Genomic DNA, 19,910 nt, shown 5'->3' on the forward strand with positions numbered 1-19,910 from the left:
ATTGCATAAGACATCGGTGAGGTCTAATTTGGAATATTGTGTGCAGTTCTCGTCCCCTACCTACAGGAAAGATTGACAGAGTGCTGAGAAAAATTGCAAGACCCGAGTTATAGGGAACGATTGAGTAGGTTAGAACTTTATTCCCTAGAACATAGAAGACTGAGGGGAGATTTGACAGAGGTATACAATTTTGAGGGGTGTAGATAGGGTAAATGCAAGCAGGCTTTTTCCACTGAGGTTGGATGGGACTAGATCTAGAGGTCATGGTTTAACGTCACTGATGAGGCTTCATTTGGAGTATTGTGAGCTGTTTTGGGCCCCTTATTGAAGGAAGGATGTGCTGACATTGGAGAGGAGATTCATGAGAATGATTCTGGGAATCAAAGACTTATCATATGAAGAATGTTTGATGGCTCTGGGCCTTTACTCCCTGGAATTTACTCATTGAAACCTATTGAATGTTGAAAGGCATAGATGTGGAAAGGATGTTTCCTATGATCTTACCTTGATCCAGTGTATGAGTGACCTGCTTTGAACCAGAGGTGACGGAACAGAAGTTCAACCCCAGGCCTGAAGTTGTGTAGCCCTTGGACTACATCCAGTGGGAAGGTGTTATAGGTTAGTCAGATGACCTCAAGCCAACGGGAATGAAGTGCAACATTTGAACTGATAGTAAGTGTTTAAAATAAGGAGCTTCAAATTCAAAGAGGCGACAACTCCTAAGACTAACTGTGGCAAGGAAGAACCCCCAGGCGAGGGGCCGGGAGAAGAAACGATCGATCATCTGGTCAATGGGAGAACCCCTGATTTGGTGTTATAAAGTGGGGAAGTGGTCTGAGTGAGTATTGGTACAGAGGGAACAGCAGAGTTCATGTTCTAATTGTTGGCGTGGGGTCAACATAGTTATGTTGTTGTTTGTGCAGACAATAAAGTGCAAATTTCGATTAGTTAAGGTTTCCTAACTAGTTCTGTTGATGAATGGTCAACACATCACAGCATCCAAGACATCTACAATGAGTGATGCTTCAAAAAGGCGCCATCCATCAGCAAGGCTCCCCCCACCACTACCCTGGCATTTTCTCTCCTCATTGCTACCATCAGGAAGGAGGTACAGGAGCCTAAAGTCACACACTGAGTGATTCAGGAAGAGTTTCCTCCCCTCAGATTTCTGAATGGACTTTGAACCCATGAACACTACCTCACTACCTATTTTTTTCTCTTTTTGCATTACTTATTTAACTTAGAATTATATAATTATATGTATATATAATTCTTACTGTGACTTAGTTTTGGTTACTATGTTTTCGGTTGGGCGCCGGACGCTCGGAGAGATTCGGCGGGGGGGGGGTGGGTGCCCGGCGCTCGGCCGGGGGCCATGGTCGAGTGGTCGATGACTTGTGCCGGCTCTCCCACCGGACTTAGTCTGGTGAGGAGGGTGTGAGGACACCCAGCAGGACTGAAAAAAACAAGACCTGACAAAGGGCGGATGAGCTCCTTGTGAGCCAACGGCCATCTTCCGTGAAAGAGATTAAAGCCTCACCACGGATCTACGAATTGTATGCTGTGCACCTGGTTAGAAGAGATATGATGAACTTGGGTGCTGCACCGTGTGCCTGGACCTGCCCAAGGCCTCCGCCTAAGGAAGGGCCGAGCTCGAAGAAGCAGCCGTGGCTGGAGGCCGAGATGGCCTCGGGCTCGAGTTCAGCGGGGGCGGCGGCAGGCAGTGCAAAGGCAGCCAGCAGGGACAAACTGGAGGAGAGGCTGTACTCGGTGTTGTCGCAAGATCGAAGTAGATGGACATGCATAGCTGCCAACCCCGAATTCGGGACGGCACCCGCTGACTGACTGATGGTGATGTACCGCTGGCACATAACAACAAATTTCATGACATGTCAGTGATATCGAACCTAATTCTGACGGTGATCCCAATCTGATTTGGTGAGGCTAGAGGTCATAGGTTAAGAGTGAATGGTGAAATATTGAAGGGGAACCTGAGGGGGAACTCTACTATATATGATCCCAAGCCAGGCTGGGCATGGAGCCAGCATGCTGTAAAAACCCAGAGCTACAGGAACACCAATAGAGGCTCGAGAGACCTCATTCTCGGGAGAAGAAGAATCTTTGAAGATGGTCCACACCTAGGGACAACTTGAGATGGCCCAGAACGGAGGACTCTGGCGAGCTGTTGTTGGTGGCCTATGCCCCAGTAGGGGTGGCAGGCTTCACACACAACTGCGAGGGAACATGGAGGGAGTTGAGAGTGTGGAATGAACTGAGGATGGAAGTGGTGGATGTGGATGTGGTTTGAAATTTAGGAGAATTTTGGGTAAATAGATGGATGGGAGGGATATGGAGGGCAATGGTCCAGGTGCAGGGCAATGGGACATGGCAAAATAGTAGTTTGGCACGGACTAGGTGGGCTGGAGAGCCTGTTTCTGAGTTTTGTGCTCTTTTCCTCCATGGCTTACCTGTCTCAGTCACTTCCTCTGGCGGTTCATTCCAAATATTCACCACGTAGTTACCCCTTGGGTCCCTGTTAAATCTTTCCCCTCTCACACTAAATCTACGCCCCAAGTATAGACTCCTGCACCCTGTAGAAAAGACTGTTACAGTCCACCTGTGTCTGTCTCCCATAATTTTAAACACTTCCACTCCATCGAGCAGCTCGTCTGTAAGGCCCTTTCCTATCGAAGTACTTGCGCAAACATCTTTCTAACATAATTGTGCTTTGCCGAGCACCTGCCAGAAAAAGCGGATCTCCCAGTGGCCACCCATTCTAGTTCCACTTCCCATTCCCATTCCCATTCCCATTCTGACATGTTCCACGGCCGCCTCGACTGTTGTAATGAGGCCACACTCAGGTTGGAGGAGCAACACTGTATATTCTGCCTGGGTAGCCCCCAACCTGATGGCATGAACATCGACTTCTCGAAAGCCCCTGCTCCCCACTTTCTCCATCCGCTTTTCCCTCTCACACCTTATCTTCACCCACCCATCACCTCCCTCTGGTTCTCCTCCCCCTTTTCCTGCTTCAGTAGCCTTCTGTCCTCTCCAATCAGATTCCCCCTTCTCCAGCCCCTTATCACTTTCACCTTGCAGCTTCCTGGCTCTTTACTTCACTCCTACCCCTCTCTCGGTTTCACCTAACACCTTGTGTTTCTTCTTCCCTTTGCTCCACCTTCTAACTCTAACTCCTTTTTTTCTCTCCCAGTCCTGATGAAGGGTCTCGGCCCGAAACGTCAACTGTACTCTTTTCTGTAAATGCTGCCTGACCTGCTGAGTTCTTCCAGCAATTTGTCTGTGTTGCTGGGGTTTCCAGCGTCTGCAGATTTTCTCTTGTTTACAATTGTATTTGGTGATATGGCAGAGCAGAATATTGATGGGTTGAATGACCGAATTCTGCTCTTCTGGCCTTGAGAGGAACCCTGCTTTTGTCTGAACACCACAGTTCGACCTGCCTCCACCCACAGTGCTTCATTGTGGATCTTAACAAAGAAAGAATTTTTGCCTATTGGCATCCTGGGTAGGTAAGGTTGTGGAGAAGGCATTTGGTGAGCTGGTCTTCATTGGTCAGGACACCGGGTACAGGAGCTGGGATGCTATGTTGCAGTTGTATAGGATGTTGGCAAGGCCTCACTTGGAGAGTATTTTGTCCGTAACACGTTGACACATTTAAGACCATTTGGCCCATGAAATGCGTTCTGCCATTCCAGCATGACTAATTCATTTCCCCTCTCAACCCCATTCTCCTGTCTCCTCTCCCCAAGCTTTGATGCCCTTATTAATCAAGAAGCTATCAACCTCTGCTTTAACTATACCCGATGACTTTGCCTCCACAACCATCCGTGGCAATGAATTCCACAGATTCACCACCCTCTGGCCAAAAAAATTTCTCCTTATCTCTGTTCTAAAGGTATGACCTTGTATTCTGAGGCAGTGCCCTCCGATCCTAGACTCCCCTACTTTTGGAAACATCCTCTCCACGTTCACGCCATCTAAGACTAATATGTGATAGGTTTCAATGAGATCCCTCCTCATTCTTCTAAGCTCCAGCAAATATAGGATCAGAATCAGGCATAACATCACCAGCATGTGTCGTGAAATTTATCAACCCAGCAGCAGTACATTGTAATACATGATAATATAGAAATAAGTAAATAAATAAATCGATTACAGTGAGTCTATAGCTGTGTATTAAATAGTTAAATTAGGGCAAAAACAGAAATGATAAAAGTGAGGTAGTGTCCAAGGGTTCAATGTCCATTTGGGAATCAGATGGGAGAGGGGAAGAAGCTGTTCCTGAATCGCTGAGTGTGTGCCTTCAGGCTTCTGTACCTCCTACCTGATGGTAACAATAAGGAGAGGGCATGTCCTGGGTGATGGGGGTCCTTAATGATGTACACCACCTTTCTGAGGCTTTGCTCCTTGAAGATGTCTTGGATACTACAGAAGTTGGCACCCAAGATGGAACTGACTAATTTTACAACTTTCTGCAGCTTCTTTCAATCCTGTTCAGTAGCCCCCACCCCCTCCCCACTACCCATAGAGTCAGTGATGCAGTCTGTCATCAAATCTACATGCCCAGAGTCATCAAATGCTCCTCATATGTTAACCCATTCATTCCTGGGATCATGTCCCTCCACTGGATCTTCTCCAGTTTCACCACATCCTTTCTTAGGTTTGAGGCCCAACAGAATGCAGAGGTAGGTGGAGGGAAGTAGAAAGGAATGTCAGAGGAAGGTTTTTTTTTTAATGCAGTGACGGGTGTATGCAATGCACTGCCCCGGGGGCAGATAAATTGGGGGCCTTTAAGGGATTCTTGGATACAAAATGGAATGATCTTGGAGTAGGTCAAAAGATTGGCTTAACATTTTGGGCTGAAGGGCCTGTACTGTTCTTTAATCTATAATAATATAACATACGTTTCCGCTTCTTTCTTATCAAAGAACCCACCAATTCCCCTCCACCAGCACCCCCTCTGTCAGGCTGAACTGGTCCTTACCCTCAACAATTTTCCTTCATCTCCTCCCACTTTCTCCAAACTCATGAGGTAGCCGTGGCCATCCGCATGCATCCTAGCTGCGCCTGCCCCTTCGTTGGCTGCGTAGGACTGTCCACATTTCCCCGGTAACACTTCCCAATTATTTCTCCGCTACAGTAGTGACTGCATTAGTGCTGCCTTATCCACCCTTGCTGAGCTCGTCAACTTCCTCATCTCTGCCTCCAACTTCCACCCTGCCCTTAAACTCACTTGGTTCATTTCTGACATCTCCCTCCTCTTCCTTGATCTCTCTGTCTCCATCTCTGGAAACAAACTGTCAACCGACATCTTTTATAAACCTACGGATTCCCACAGTTACCTTGACTATACTGCTTCCCACCCTAGCTCCTGTGAAAATGCTGTTCCCTTTTCTCAGTTCCTTTGCCTCTGCCGCATCTGTTGCCAGGCTACAGCATTCTGTCAGAGATGGCCTCCTACTTCCCTCCCTCCAGTATTGATGCTGTCCTCGCCCGCATCTCCATTTTCCGAACATTTGCGCTCATCCCATCCTTAACAGTGATAGAGCTTCTCTTATCCGTAAGACATAGGAGCAGAATTAGGCCATTTGGCCCATCGAGTCTGCTCCACCATTCAATTATGGCTGATCCTTTCTCTCATCCTCAGCTCCACTCCCCAGCCTTCTCCCCATAACCTGTAATGCCACGGCCCATCAAGAACCTATCAATTTCTGCCTTAAATGCACCCGATGACCCGGCCACCACAGCTGCCTGTGGTAACAAGATCCACAAATTCGCCACCCTCCGCCTGAAGAAATTTTGCAGCATCTCCATTTTAAATGGATGTTTCCTCTATCCTGAGGCTTTGCCCTCTTGTCCTAGACCCTCGCACCATGGGAAATACCCTTTCCACATCCTCTCTGTCTAGACCTTTCAACATTTGAAGGGCCATTACCCCATGAGCCTCCACATCCAACACATCATCCTCTGCAACTTCTGCTATCCGCAAAGGGATCCTACCACTAAACATATCTTTACCTCCCCTTCCCCCTGCTATCCACAGGGATCGCCCCCTCTTGTGCATTCATCCTTCCCCACTAATCTCCCTTCTGGCACTAAACTCTGTAAAGCACGCCAAGTCCTCTCACCTACCTTCAGGCCCCCAAACAGTCCTTCCAGGTGAGTCAACGTTTCACCTGCAGATCTGCTGGGGCCATCTATTGTGTCCGGTATTCCCGATGAGATCTCCTTTACACTGGTGAGACCCATCGTAAACAGGGGGACCACTTTGTCAAGCACCTCCGCTCCATCCGGCAAATGAAGAACTTCCTGGTGGCCAAGCATTTTAATTCTGATTCCCATTCCTTTTCCGACATGTCAGTCTATAGCCTCCTCCTCTTGTGCCAAGATGAGGCCACCCTCAGGGTGGAGAAGCAACACCTTATATTCCATTTGGGTAGCCTCCAACCTGATGGCACAAATACCAACTTCTCCTTCTGGTTATATATAAAAAAAAATCCCTCCTCCTCCCCTCTTCCTCTGTTCCCCACTCCATCCTTTTACGTCTTCTCACCTACCTGGGCCCCCTGCCCCTTCCTTCTTCTGTGCTCCACTCTTCTCTCCTATCAGATCCCTTCTTCTCCAGCACTTTACATTTCCCACCCACCTGGCTTCACCTATCACATTCCAGCTAGCCTCCTTCCCCTCCTCCATCCTTTTTATTCTGGTGTCCTCCCCCGTCCTAGTCACTCCTGAAGGAGTGCTTCAGCCCGAAAAGTTGACTGTTTACTTGCTTCCATTGATGCTGCCTGACCTGCTGAGTTCCCCCAGTATTTTATGTGTGTTGCTATAGTCCATAAAACTAGTCACCATCAAACGTTCCTCGTATGATAACCCTTTCATTCCTGGAATCATCCTTGTGAACCTCCTCTGGACCCTCTCCAATGCCAGCAAATCTTTTCAAAGATGAGAGACCAAAACTGTTCGCAATACTCAAGGTGAGGCCTCACCAGTGCCTTATAAAGCCTCAGCATCACATCCTTGCTCTTGTATTTGCTAATATGGCATTTGCCTTCCTCACCACCAACTGAACCTGCAAGTTCGGGGTGTTCTGCACAAGGGCTCCCAAGTTCCTCTGTGTCTCAGATTCATGGATTTTCTGCCCGTTTAGAAAATAGTCTGCACATTTATTTCTACTACCAAGGTGCATAACCATGCATTTTCCAACATTGTATTTCATTTGCCACTTTCTTGCCCTTTCTCCTAATCTGTCCTTCTGCATCCTACCTGCTTCCTCAACACCGCCCGCCCCTCCACTAATCTTCGTATCACCTGCAAACTTGGCAACAAAGTTCCATCATCTAAATCATTTATATACAGCATAAAAAGAAGTTCTGTTTTGATATTGGATCAATCTTGCTGCTACCCATGGCATATGACTTGGAGACTTTGATCACCTTAACTCTGTGTGCCCCCTGGTTCTTGACCCTTGTGCCAACTGGGCACAGTTTCCTGGCTGCAAATAAAATAGAGACAGGCCTTTCGGCCCGTTGAGTCTGTGCTGAGCATCAACCACCAACTTCCACCGATGGCTACATTAATCCCACAAGTTTACAGGAGGGAGGGTGATGAAGAGAGCTTGCCAGCAGATCCTTTGGCCCACCGTATCTGAGCTATCCATTATGCCATGTTAAAATAAATCCCTTCCGCCTTCACTTGATCTATATCCCTCCCAGGTGCAGAGAAAATTTACAAGGATGTTGCCAGAACTGAGTTACAGGGAAAGTTTGATTAGATTAGGACTTTATTCCTTGGAGCGTAAGTGAATGAGGGGGATTTGATAGAGGTATATAGTGGGCACATGGCCAACTGGTTAAGGCATTTGACTAGCAACCTGAAGGTCATGAGTTCGAGCCCCAGCAGAGGCAGCGTGTTGTATCCTTGAGCAAGGCACTTAATCACACATTGCTCTGCGACAACACTGGTGCCAAGCTGTATGGGTCCTAATGCCCTTCCCTTGGACCACATCGGTGTCGTGGAGAGGGGAGACTTGCAGCATGGGCAACTGCTGGTCTTCCATACAACCTTGCCCAGGCCTGCGCCCTGGAGAGTGAAGAGTTTCCAGGCTCAGATCCATGATCTTGCAAGACTAACGGATGCCTTCATAATAATACTAAATTATGACGGGTATAGATAGGGCAAAATAAAGCAGGCTTTTTCACTGAGATTGGGTGGCACTACAACTGGAGGTCATGGGTTAAGGGTGAAAGGTGAAAGGTCTAAGGAGAACATGAGAGGGAGCTTTTTCACTCAGAGAGTGTCGAATGAGCTGCAAATGGTGGACGTGGGTTTGATTTCAACAATTAAGAGAAATTTGGATAGGTACATGGATGGGAGGGGTGTGGAGCAGGTGCAGATTGATGGGTCTAGGGAGATTAATGGGTTGGCATCGACTAGATGGACAGAAGGGCCCATTTCTGTGCTGTAGTACTCTATTCTCAGCCTGTCCAAATTGCTCTATTGTATCAGCTTCCAACACCATCTCAGGCATCCACCGCTCAAGTAATGAACTTGTCCCACTCATCTTAACTTACCCACTCTCACCAGCACGGACACGTTGGGCATTTTAAGAGCACCTGACCGACTCCTGACCCCAGAGGCACTGAGCTCTCACTGACAGCATTAAACCGTGTGCTCCTCCAATCTCTTCCCCCGACTGTAGTCCCGGCACTCACGTGCTTCACTGGTGCAGCATTGCCGAGGCCCGGCAGCGGTTCCTCGCCCTCCTCTCGACTGGCAATTTCCATAGCTTCTCCTCGCTCTTCAATCCATCCCTCGTCCAGCTGCGGGGGCGGACGGCAGGGGAAGGGAAAAAAGTTAAGTTGCAGAAGGTTTTCTAGCATTCAGATAGACAGGGACTCAACTTAGTTTTGTGCCTGGTAAGTCATGCCTAACCTATCTTGTTTTTTTGTAATCTATTTTTTATTGAAGTTCATCATCAAACAAGACTTTCCATAAGATGTATTTCAGATACTCTACATATATATCATATAGTCATATAATATTTAATCTGAGGTATACACTTATAGAAAGGAGAGGAAAGAAAGAACAATCGAAAGAAGAAAACTATGTACAAAGTAGAGAGTGATCTTATGCCTAACCTATCTTATAGACTTTTTCAAGGAAGTTACCAGGAAAGTTGAGAAGGCAAGTTACGGGCTTTAGCAAGGCCTCTGACAAGGTCCCACATGGGGGGGGCGGGGGGTTGGTCAAGAAGGCTTAGTTGCTTGGCCTTCAGGATGAGGCAATAAATTGGATTAGACCTTGGCTTTGGGGAAGAAGTTTGCTTCTCTGAATAAAAGTCTGTGACTAGTGGACTTCCACAGGCATCAGTGCTGGGTCTGTTGTTGTTTATCATCTGTATCAATGATCTGGATGATAATGTGGTTAACTGGATCAGCAAATTTGCCGATGGCACATGTGGAGTGGACAGTGAGAAATACTATCAAAGCTTGCAGCAGGATCTGGACCAGCTGGAAAAGTGGGCTGACAAATGGCAGATGGAACTTAATGCACGCACGTGAGATGTGTTGCATTTTGGGAGCATCAACCAAGGGTAGGACTTACAGAGTGAATGGTAGGGAACTGAGGAGTGTGGTAGAACAGAGGAATCTACAAAAACAACTCCATAATTTGTTGAAATGTGCGTATTACTTCAGCGGTGGGCAAATTATTAGGAAAGTGTTTTAGAGATGGTATTTATGAGCATTTGGAACAGCATTGTCTGATTGGGGATGGTTTGCATGGCTTTGTGAGAGGCAGATCGTGCTTCGTGAGCCTCAATGAATTTTTTGAGGACGTGACAAAGCACATTGATGAAGGCAGAGCAGTGGCTGTGATGTATATGGACTTTAGTCAGATATTTGATAATGTTCCTCATGGAAGGCTCATTCAGAAAGTCAGGACACATGGGATCCAGGGAAACATGGCTGTGTGGATTCAGAATGGCCTTGCCACAGAAGGGAGAGGGTGGCTGCAGATGGATTGTATTCTGTCTGGAGGTAAGTGACCAGTGGTGTGGCACAGGGACCACTGCTCTTTGTGATTTTTATAAATTACTTGGATTAAGAGGTGGAAGGGTAGGTTAATAAGTATGTAGAGGACATGAAGATTGGTGGAGTTGTGGATAATGCAGAAGGTTTTAATGGACATTGAAAGGATCCAGAGCTGGGCTGAGAAGTGGCAGATGGAGTTCAACCCAGGAAAGTATGAAGTGAGTCATTTGGAAGGTCAGATTTGCAGGCAGAGTACACTGTTAATGACAGGATTCTCAGCAGTGTGGAGGAACAGAGGGGTCCAGAGAACTCTAGTCTAGAGAACTCTCAAAGTTGCTGTGCAAGCTGATACGGTGGTGATATGGTGTGTTGGTCTTCATTAGTCAGGGGACTGAGTTCAAGTAATGTTACAACCTATAAAACCTTGGTTAGATCCCACTTGGAGTATCGAGTTCGGTTCTGGTCACCTCATTATAGGAAGGACGTGGAAGATTTAGAGAGGGTGCAGAGGAGATTTACCGGGATGCTGCCCGGATTAGAGAGCATATCTTATAAAGGTAGGTTGATTGAGCTCTTTGGAGCGAAGGAGGATGAGAGGCGACTTGATAGAGATGATAGAGAGGTCCTGCCAAAGGATTTCGGCCTGATTAGTGGCCAAGATCGAGTGGACAGCCAGAGACTTTTTCCCTGGACAGAAACAGCTAAGACAGGGGACATAATTTTAAGGTAATTGGAGGAGAGTCTGGGGGGATGTCAGAGATACGTAAGGGACATATAAGGAACTCGTAGATAGCCACAGGGGTGATTGAAAAATGCAGGGCTAGGTTGATTTTGTTACCTCTATCTCCGGCCTGGCTAGGAGTAAGGAGACGTTGGTACTGTCCTCTCGAGTCAAGATGGCGACCGCCTCCTCCCTGTTCTGCACCTCGACTCCGTTTATCTGCATAAATAGACAGGGGAAGCGGTCAGCTCCTCCCCCGCCCCAACCCAACAGAGACTCCAGATCCCAGCTCACCCACGGCACGCAATGCCCCATCTACTGATCCCCGAACTGCACAGACTGCAGGGAGAAGCACTGTGTTGCTATTAGTGTGGAAGAACACGCACACTGTGAACGTGAGAAGCTCTTCTCTCTACCGTTTCTGTGTAGCACGATCTGTTACTTTTATTGTGCGAGGGAGGGGGTTGGGGGTTTGTAAGATCTGATTTTTTTGAGGGGGGGTTGGTGGTTGATGTTTTCCTTTGTTTCGTGGCTATCTGGAGAAGATGAATCCTGGAGTTGTTCACCATACATACCTCGCGAATAAATGAACCTTTCAAAAGGGCCAGACCCTTGAGTTTCACCTGGCTTCATGGTTCTTGTTCTCCTCAGATTCATTGGGTTTAAGTTCCTCGATTATGATGAGGCCATTTGAACTCAAGAAAACTCAGACAAGTGCATTTGTCTGCCCAGATTATAATATAGTTCAAGGGTGCAGGTTAGCCACAAACTAAAACTCCATCACACACACCTGGGGTCAGACACAGAGTGAATTTCCATCCACACTGTCCCATCACACACTCCCGTGGTCAGACACAGAGTGAAACTCCCTCCACACCATCCCATCACACACTCCCGGGGTCAGACACAGAGTGAATTTCCATCCACACCGTCCCATCACACACTCCCGTTGTCAGACACAGAGTGAAGCTCCCTCCACACCGTCCCATCACACACTCCCGGGGTCAGACACAGAGTGAATCTCCCTCCATACCGTCCCATCACACACTCCCGGGGTCAGACACAGAGTGAATCTCCCTCCACACCGTCCCATCACACACTCCCGGGGTCAGACACAGAGTGAAGCTCCATCCACACCGTCCCATCACACACTCCTGGGGTCAGACACAGAGTGAAACTCCCTCCACACCGTCCCATCACACACTCACAGGGTCAGACACAGAGTGAAACTCCCTCCACACCGTCCCATCACACACTCCCAGGGTCAGACACAGAGTGAAGCTCCCTCCACACCGTCCCATCACACACTCCCTGGGTCAGACACAGAGTGAATCTCCCTCCGCACCGTCCCATCACACACTCCCGGGGTCAGACACAGAGTTAAGCTCCCTCCACACACTCCCGGGGTCAGACACAGTGATGGGCCGTTTGTGTGCTTTCTCTTCGGGAAGTCTGTAGTATGGATTGTGGCTTGGACCCCGCTGGGACCTGGACAGTGTACTGGAGGGGATTGCCTTACCTGAACGATTCGATCTCCCGTCCGTATCCGACCGTCCTTCGCCGCGATACCATTGGGATTAATCTGCAGATGACCAGGTAACTGTGGTTAAACTAGTTCACTGATACTCTGATGTTTCAGAGAAGGGCAGTGAGGTAGTGTAGCAGTTAGTGTGATGCTATTACAGTGGCAGTGACCTGCGTTCAATTCCCGCCGCTGCCTGTAGGTTCTCCCTGTGACGATGTGGGTTTCCTCTGGGTGCCCCGGTTTCTGCCCCCTTTCCTAACTCTGGTTGCTAGGTTAATTGGTCGTCTGGGTGTAATTGGGTGGCAGAGTCTGTTGGGCAGGAAGGTCGTGTTACCATGCTGTAATAATAATAATGGCTCCATCTGTCTAAGTAGACAATGGATGCACCCATCCCAGACGCAGACCTGGGCGATGAATGTGGAGACCCTGGGCTGCCCAGACATCAAGATCCCCCTCTCGGCCTCGCGGATGGGGTCCAAAGGAATGTGAAGCAGTACGTTTGGCATCAGCTTGGCTGCAGGAGCTGCCGGGAGGTGACGTGATACGTCATCCAATGGCCTTAGGGGCTCCACTCCGGATTTGTGTGGGGTTTACTCCTCAGCCTTCTCTTCTCCCGAAGATACCCACAAGGCAGTGGGATCCGTGACCCTGGATAGGGGCCCATACCGGGTACTGTCAGCCGGAGCCAGCTGAGCCCGGGACTGGTGTAGGGCAGGGTCGTCACGCCCTGTAGTAGTGACAGATGGAGCCACTACCGTGCTGTATCTCTAAATAAAATAAGTAATTGTTTCTCCTCGGAGGAGCACTTCAATTGAGGCATGACAGGTGCCTGGTGTTTAGAGCATAGGACATAGAAAAGTACAGCACAGAAACTGGCCATTCGGCCCACAATGCTGTGCTGAACCAGCTAAAAAGCAAATCAAGAACACCCAAACACTGATCCCTCCTACGGACACAATATCCGTATCCTCCATTTGTCTATCCAAACATCCCTTAGGAGCCTGTAATGTATTTGCCTCTACCCCCATACCAGGCAGTGCACTCCAGGCATCCACCACTCTGAGTAAAATACGTACCCCTCACACCCCCCTTGAACCTACCCCCTCTCACCTTCAACGCCTGCCCTCTGGTGTTAGACATTTCAACCCTGGGAAAGAGATACTTCCTGTCCGCTCTATCTATGCCTCTCATAATCTTCTAAACCTCTCTGTCAGATGTCCCGTCAGTCTGTGGTGCTCCAGAGAAAACAAACCAAATTTGTCCAGCCTCTTGTGACAGCACATGCCCTTTAAACCAGTCAGTGTTCCGGTAAACCTCTTCTACACCATCTTTAAAGCCACAACGTCCTTCTGAAAGTGAGGTTACCAGAACTGTATTCAATACCCTAGATGTGGCCCAATGGCCTATATATATATAGATATGGCCCAACCAGATTTTATGAAGTTTGGTGTCTTGTCAACCCTATAGCTGTACAAAGCTGAAAGCCACTCAGCCCATCGAGTCAGCCCAAACAGTATAGCACAGGATTCCTCCCACAATGTTGTGCCAAAGCAAATGATGAGCTGACCACAACCAATCCTGCATGTTTCCCTTCCCACTGTACCCCCCCCACCCTCCTGAAGGCTCCCAAAGAGTCTGCTTCCTCCGGAATTCCCACCCAGTCTGTAAGGAGTTTGTACGTTCTCCCTGTGACCCTTTGGATGCTCTGGTTCCCTCCCACATTCCGAAGACGTATAGGTTAGGGTCAGTAAGTTGTGGGCATGGTATGCTGGGGCCAGAGAGAACGTGACACTTACATCCCCCCACCCCAGCAGATCCTTGAACTGTGCTGGTTATTAACACAAACAATATATGCCATTTCAGTCCTGATGAAGGCTCTCGGCCCGAAACATCAACTGTACTCCTTTTCCACAGGTGCAGCCTGGCCTGCTGAGTTCCTCCAGCATTTTGTGTGTGTTGCTTGAATTTCCAGCATCTGCAGATTGTCTCTTGTTCGTGATGGTATTTCACGCTATGTTTCGATGCCTCTAACAATGTGACAGAGCCCGGGATTGGGATTGAATACAGGTCGCTGGGGAAACGAGGTGTGGCCATCTGGGACATTTAGAACAGAGATGAGGAGGAATTTCTTTATCCTGGGGGTATTAAATCCGTGGAATTCATTGCCACAGATGGCTGTGGAGGCCAAGTCATTGGGTTTATTTAAAGTGGAGGTTGATAGATTGTTGATTAGTAAGGGTGCTAAAGATTACGGGGAGAAGGCAGGAGAATGGGGTTGAGAGGGATAATAAATCAGCCATGATGGAATGGTGGAGCAGACTTGATGGTGTATTTCAGGTCCTTATCTATCACTTCCCAGAGTTTTACTTCATTCCCATCACTTCACCGATCATCTCCAGCACTGTACACCTTCCCCTCCCCCACCTTCTTATTCCGGCTCCTGTCCCCCTCCTTTCCAGTCCCTGATGAAGGGTCTCGGTCTGAAACCTTGACTGTTTATCCTCCTCCATCAATGCTGCCTGACCTGAGTTCTTTCACCATATTGTGTGTCGTTAACTCAAGGGTTCCAGCATCTGAAGAATCTCCTGCGTTTATTGAGTGTAAGAGTTGGATTGGATCAGTTTGTTGTCATCTGTGCCAGGGGTGCAGTGAAGTTCCCTGTTTGCATGGAGCTCAGAGTAAACATTGTACACATTAATAATAAATACAATTAATATGCCAATGAGGGGTTTCCCTGAAGTTTAACTTGCAGGTTGAGTCAGTGGTGAGGAAGGCAAATACAATGTTAGCATTCATCTTGAGAGGACTAGAATATAAAAACAAGGATGTAATGCTGAGGCTTTATACACAACATTGGTCAGGGTGCACTGATATTATTGTGAGCAGTTTTAGAGTCAGAATCAGGTTTATTATCACCAGCATGTGACATGAAATTTGTTAACTTAGCAGCAGCAGTTCAATGCAATATGTAATATAGAAAAGAAAAAAAATAAAAATAAGAATAATATTAAATAATTAAGTCAATCAATTATATTATACATATATTGAAAAAATTTAAAAACATGCAGAATACTGTATATTAAAAGAAGTGAGGTAGTGTCCAAGAGTTCAGTGTCCATTTTGGAATCGGATGGCAGAGAGGAAGAAGCTGTTCCTGAATCGCTGAGTGTGTGCCTTCAGGCTCCTGTACCTCCTACCTGATGGTGACAGTGAGAAAAGGGCATGCCCTGGGTGCTGGAGGTCCTTAATAATGAACGCTGCCTTTCTGAGACACCGCTCCCTGAAGATGTCCTGAGTAATTTGTAGTTTAGTACCCAAGATGGAGCTGACTAGATTTACAATCCTCTGCAGCTTCTTTCGGTTCTGTGCAGCAGCCAACCCCACCCACCCATACCAGACAGTGATGCAGCCTGTCAGAATGCTCTCCACGGAACATCTATAGAAGTTTTTGAGGGTACTTGTTGACATGCCAAAATCCCTTATCTAAGAAGGCACGTGCTGGCATTGGGAAGGGTGCAGAGGAGATTCACCAGGATGATCCCAGGAATGAAAGGGTTAACGTAAGAGAAGCATTTGTTGGGTCCAGGCCTGTCCTCACCGAAGTTTTGAAGAATGTGGGGGTGGGGGGTGGTGAATCTCACTGAAACCTATGAAATAGTGGAAGACCCAAACAGAGTGGACATGGAGAGGATAGAGGATTGTCTCCTGTAGTGGGATTCTGGGATCAGCGGGCACCGCCTCAGAATAGAGGGATGTCCCTTTAGAACAAAGATGAGAAGGAATTTCTTTAGCCAGAATTCTTTGCCACAGAATGTCTATGGAAACCAAGTCATGGGATATATTTACTGCGGAAGCCGATGGGCTCTGGATTAGTTGGGTTGTCAAAGGCAGGAGAATGGAATTGACGGGGATAATAACTCAGCCATGATGGGACTCAATAGGCCAATTAGCCTAATTTGCTCCCTATGCCTTGTGGTCTAACAACCCTCCCCTCCCTCTTTCACTGCCCCCTCCTTCTCCCCGTGCAGTGGACGGAACAGAAAACCCTGCAGGGAGTGGTTGATGCAGCCCAGCCCATCACGGGGAAAGCCTGCCGCAGCATTGACCCCTGCCACAGGGAAGCAGCGTCCATCATCAAGGACCACCTCCCCCCCGCCCCACCATCCAGCCCAGGCTCTCTTCTTGTTGCTTCCGTCGGGCAGGAGGTACAGGAGCCTTAGGTCCCACACAGCCAGGTTCAGGAACAATTACCCTCAACCATCACACCGACCGGCGTGGATAACTTCTCTCACCTCAAATCTGAACTGATCCCACAACCTACAGACTTACTTTCAAGAACTCTACAATCCATGTTCTCAGTATTTATTTTTTATTTGCACAGATACCATGCGTAATTTGATAATAAATTTTATTTTGATTTTGAAGATGTGGGTGCATCTTAATCCCATTTCCCAGCGCGTGGCCCATACCCTCTAAACCTTCCCAATCCTGCACCCATTGCGGCACAGCTCACAATGTTGTGCCAGACTTCTCACCTACACTAAGATCAATCTAACCCCTCCCTCCCCTCCCGCACAGGGGCGGTGGTGGAGGCTGATACATTACGGACATTTAAGAAACTGTCAGACAGACACGATCAGCAACCCGGGTTTAATTCCCGCTGGTGTCGGTAAGGAGTTTGTACGTTCTCCCCGTGACTGTGTGGGTTTCCTCCGGGTGCTCCAGTTTCCTCCCACAGTCCAAAGTTGGTGGGTTAATTGGCCATTCTAAATTGTCCTGTCATTAGGTTAGGGTTAAATTGGGGTTTGACAGGGGTGACAAAGGGTCTGGGCCCGAAACATTGACCGTACCTCTTCCTAGAGATGCTGCCTGGCCTGCTGCGTTCACCAGCAACTTTTATGTGTGTCGTTTGATGGGAGTTGCTTGGTGATGTGGCTTGATGGGCGGGAAGGGACTACTTCTCGAAGTATCACTGAAATAAAATAAGTCTCTCCTCCCTTACCTTGCCCTGCCAAGTAATTTTGAATTCCCCAACCTTGGGAAAAAGACAATGACCTTATCTGTACCTTTTATAATTTCATAAATTTCGGTGAGGTCACCCTTATTTTCCTGTGCTTCAAGGAAATGGTGGTCACTAGTTTGAGATGGTGCCGGCAGTCAACACAGCAAGTTTATTGATCACACATATTTCTCGAAAACAGATCACTGCAATGCACAGTCTGCAGCTTTCGGAGTCGAGCTTTTGAACCGCCTGTACGACCTGGCATTTTTACGGTGTGAACTGAAGTCTCAAAGTTGCAGGATGGTCGTGCACGGGCTGAATCGAGGCAGCAGGTCTCGGATCCAAGAATAGGGAAGGAGCTAACGTTTGGCTGCTGGAGCAGACTTGGAGGCGATTTGAACCAGCAGAATCGAGGCAAGGCAGTGGGGCCTGAGTTCAAGAGCGAGGAACAAGCCAACATTTGAGTGGGAAAAGTCAGGTATGGGCTGAATCGAGGTGGTGGCAGGGCTGGGTCCTGGAGCGAGGGACAATCTGCGGGCTAGATTGAAAAGGTTAGGATGTCAGGGCCAGGGGTGCGAGACGGGCCGGTGTTCAGCTCACTGATCCGTAAGGTTTACTCGTCTCTGTGCTGAACTGAGGCTGTGTCCTGCGAATAACAGGCTCGTGGGCTGGTTGCAGTGATGACTGGCCTTGTGGCGGTAGACTCACTTTCGTTCTGAATGTTATTTGCTTACTTTTATTGTTTGTGCAATTTGTTTTTCCTCTCTGCAAATTGGGTCTTTGATCGTCTTTTTAACGGGTTCGATTGGATTTCTTTGTTTTGTGTCTGCCAGTAAGGATAAGAATCTCAAGGTTGTATAAAGTATACCTGCTTTGACAATAATATACTTTAAAGATCCAGTCTGTAATATAAAGATATTAAGAGGAATAGATAGAGTGGACAGCCAGCGCCTCTTCCCCAGGGCACCACTGCTCAGTACAAGAGGACATGGCTTTAAGGAAAGGGGTGGGAAGTTCAGGGGAGATATTAGAGGAAGGTGTTTTACTCAAAGTGGTTGGTGCGTGGAATGCACTGCCTGAGTCAGTGGTGGAGGCAGATACACTAGTGAAGTTTAAGAGACTACTAGACAGGTATATGGAGGATTTTAAGGTGGAGGGTTATATAAGAGGCAAGGTTTAAGGGTCAGCACAACATTGTGGGCCAAAGGGCCTGTACTGTGCTGTACTGTTCTATGTTCTATGTCCTGCCAAAATGTAACTTCCATTTGCCATTCCTTGGCCCACCTACTCACGATCTCAGCCCGAAGCATCAATTGTTTATTCCCTTCCATAGATGCTGCTGAGTTCCTCTAGCACTGTGTGTGTGTGTGTGTGTGTGTGTGTGTGTGTGTGTGTGTGTGTGTTGCTCAAGATCTCACTGCAAGAGACCTCCCTCCTCATGGTGACCAATGTCCCCCACCACCAGGTTCAGAAACCCCTCAACTATTAGTCTCCTGACCAGAGAGGGTAACTTCACTTGCCCCAACACTGAATTGACTCCACAACCTATGGATTCACTTTCAAAGACCCCACAGTTCTTGCTCTCTATTGCTCTCTAATTATTTAGTTAGTTATTATTATTTTGTTCTTTTTATATTTGCATAATTTGCAGTGGCGGTTTGTCCATTTTGATTCTATTGATTCTATTGTGTTTTTTTTTTGTATTTACTAAAATGCCCACAGGAAAATGAATCTCAGGGTTGTATATGATGACATATAAAAGGCATCCGTTAGTCTTGCGAGACCATGGATCTGCGCCTGGAAAGTCTTCACTCTCCAGGACGCAGGCCTGGGCAAGGTTGTATGGAAGACCGGCAGTTGCCCGTGCTGCAAGTCTTCCCTCTCCACGACACCGATGTTGTCCCAGGGAAGGGCATTAGGACCCATACAGCTTGGCACCAGTGTTGTCGCAGAGCAATGTGTGATTAAGTGCCTTGCTCAAGGACACAACACGCTGCCTCGGCTGGGGCTTGAACTCACAACCTTCAGGTCGCTGGTCGAATGCCTTAACCACTTGGCCACGTGCCCACAGGTTGACATGTATGTACTTTGATAATAAATTTACTTTGAACTTTTGATTTCAGAGCAAGAGTGCGGGAGTGTAATGGCTGGCGTAACACTAGTGACTGCGTTCAGTTCCCGCCACTGTCTGTACACTCTTCCCGTGACTACTTGGAGGAGGCTCCAGTGTTCGCCCATATTCCGGTTTATTTATTATGCGCGTACGCACAGTGAAGTGCGTCGTCTGTGTTAACCAGCGGTGTGCTGGGGGCAGCCCACAAGTGTTGCTGCACGTCCCGGCCCCTAGGCAGCATACCCACAATGCTCGGCAGAACAGCGCACAACACGACAAGCAACAATGGCGACAGAAAGCCCCCGTGATTACAGGGGCGTGATTGGGCGGCACGGGCTTACAGGGCCGGAAGGGCCTGTTAACTTGTCCTATCAACGTGGATGCTCCTGAAAGCATGCCCCCCCCCCCATGCTCAAGGACAGCTTTTAACCCACTGTCATAAAGTCATGAAGGCATTAAATGGTTCCCTAGTACGATACGATGGATTCTTGATGTAA

General features: G+C 48.0%; 1 protein-coding gene across 1 annotated transcript in view; it reads right to left on the reverse strand.

Moving 5' to 3' along the window:
• Nucleotides 1-19,910, reverse strand: part of LOC134338888 (PDZ domain-containing protein 4-like) — a 111,462-nt gene that overhangs the window by 9,772 nt on the left and 81,780 nt on the right. Inside the window, exons 6-8 of the mRNA XM_063035052.1 lie at nt 12,293-12,355; nt 10,891-10,992; nt 8,733-8,840 (exon numbers count right to left, since the gene is read on the reverse strand). Of these exons, the coding sequence (XP_062891122.1) occupies nt 8,733-8,840; nt 10,891-10,992; nt 12,293-12,355 (273 nt within the window). The remainder of the gene's footprint in view (nt 1-8,732; nt 8,841-10,890; nt 10,993-12,292; nt 12,356-19,910) is intronic.

Source organism: Mobula hypostoma, chromosome 28 (genome assembly GCF_963921235.1).
Source record: "Mobula hypostoma chromosome 28, sMobHyp1.1, whole genome shotgun sequence".
NCBI lineage: Eukaryota > Metazoa > Chordata > Chondrichthyes > Myliobatiformes > Myliobatidae > Mobula > Mobula hypostoma.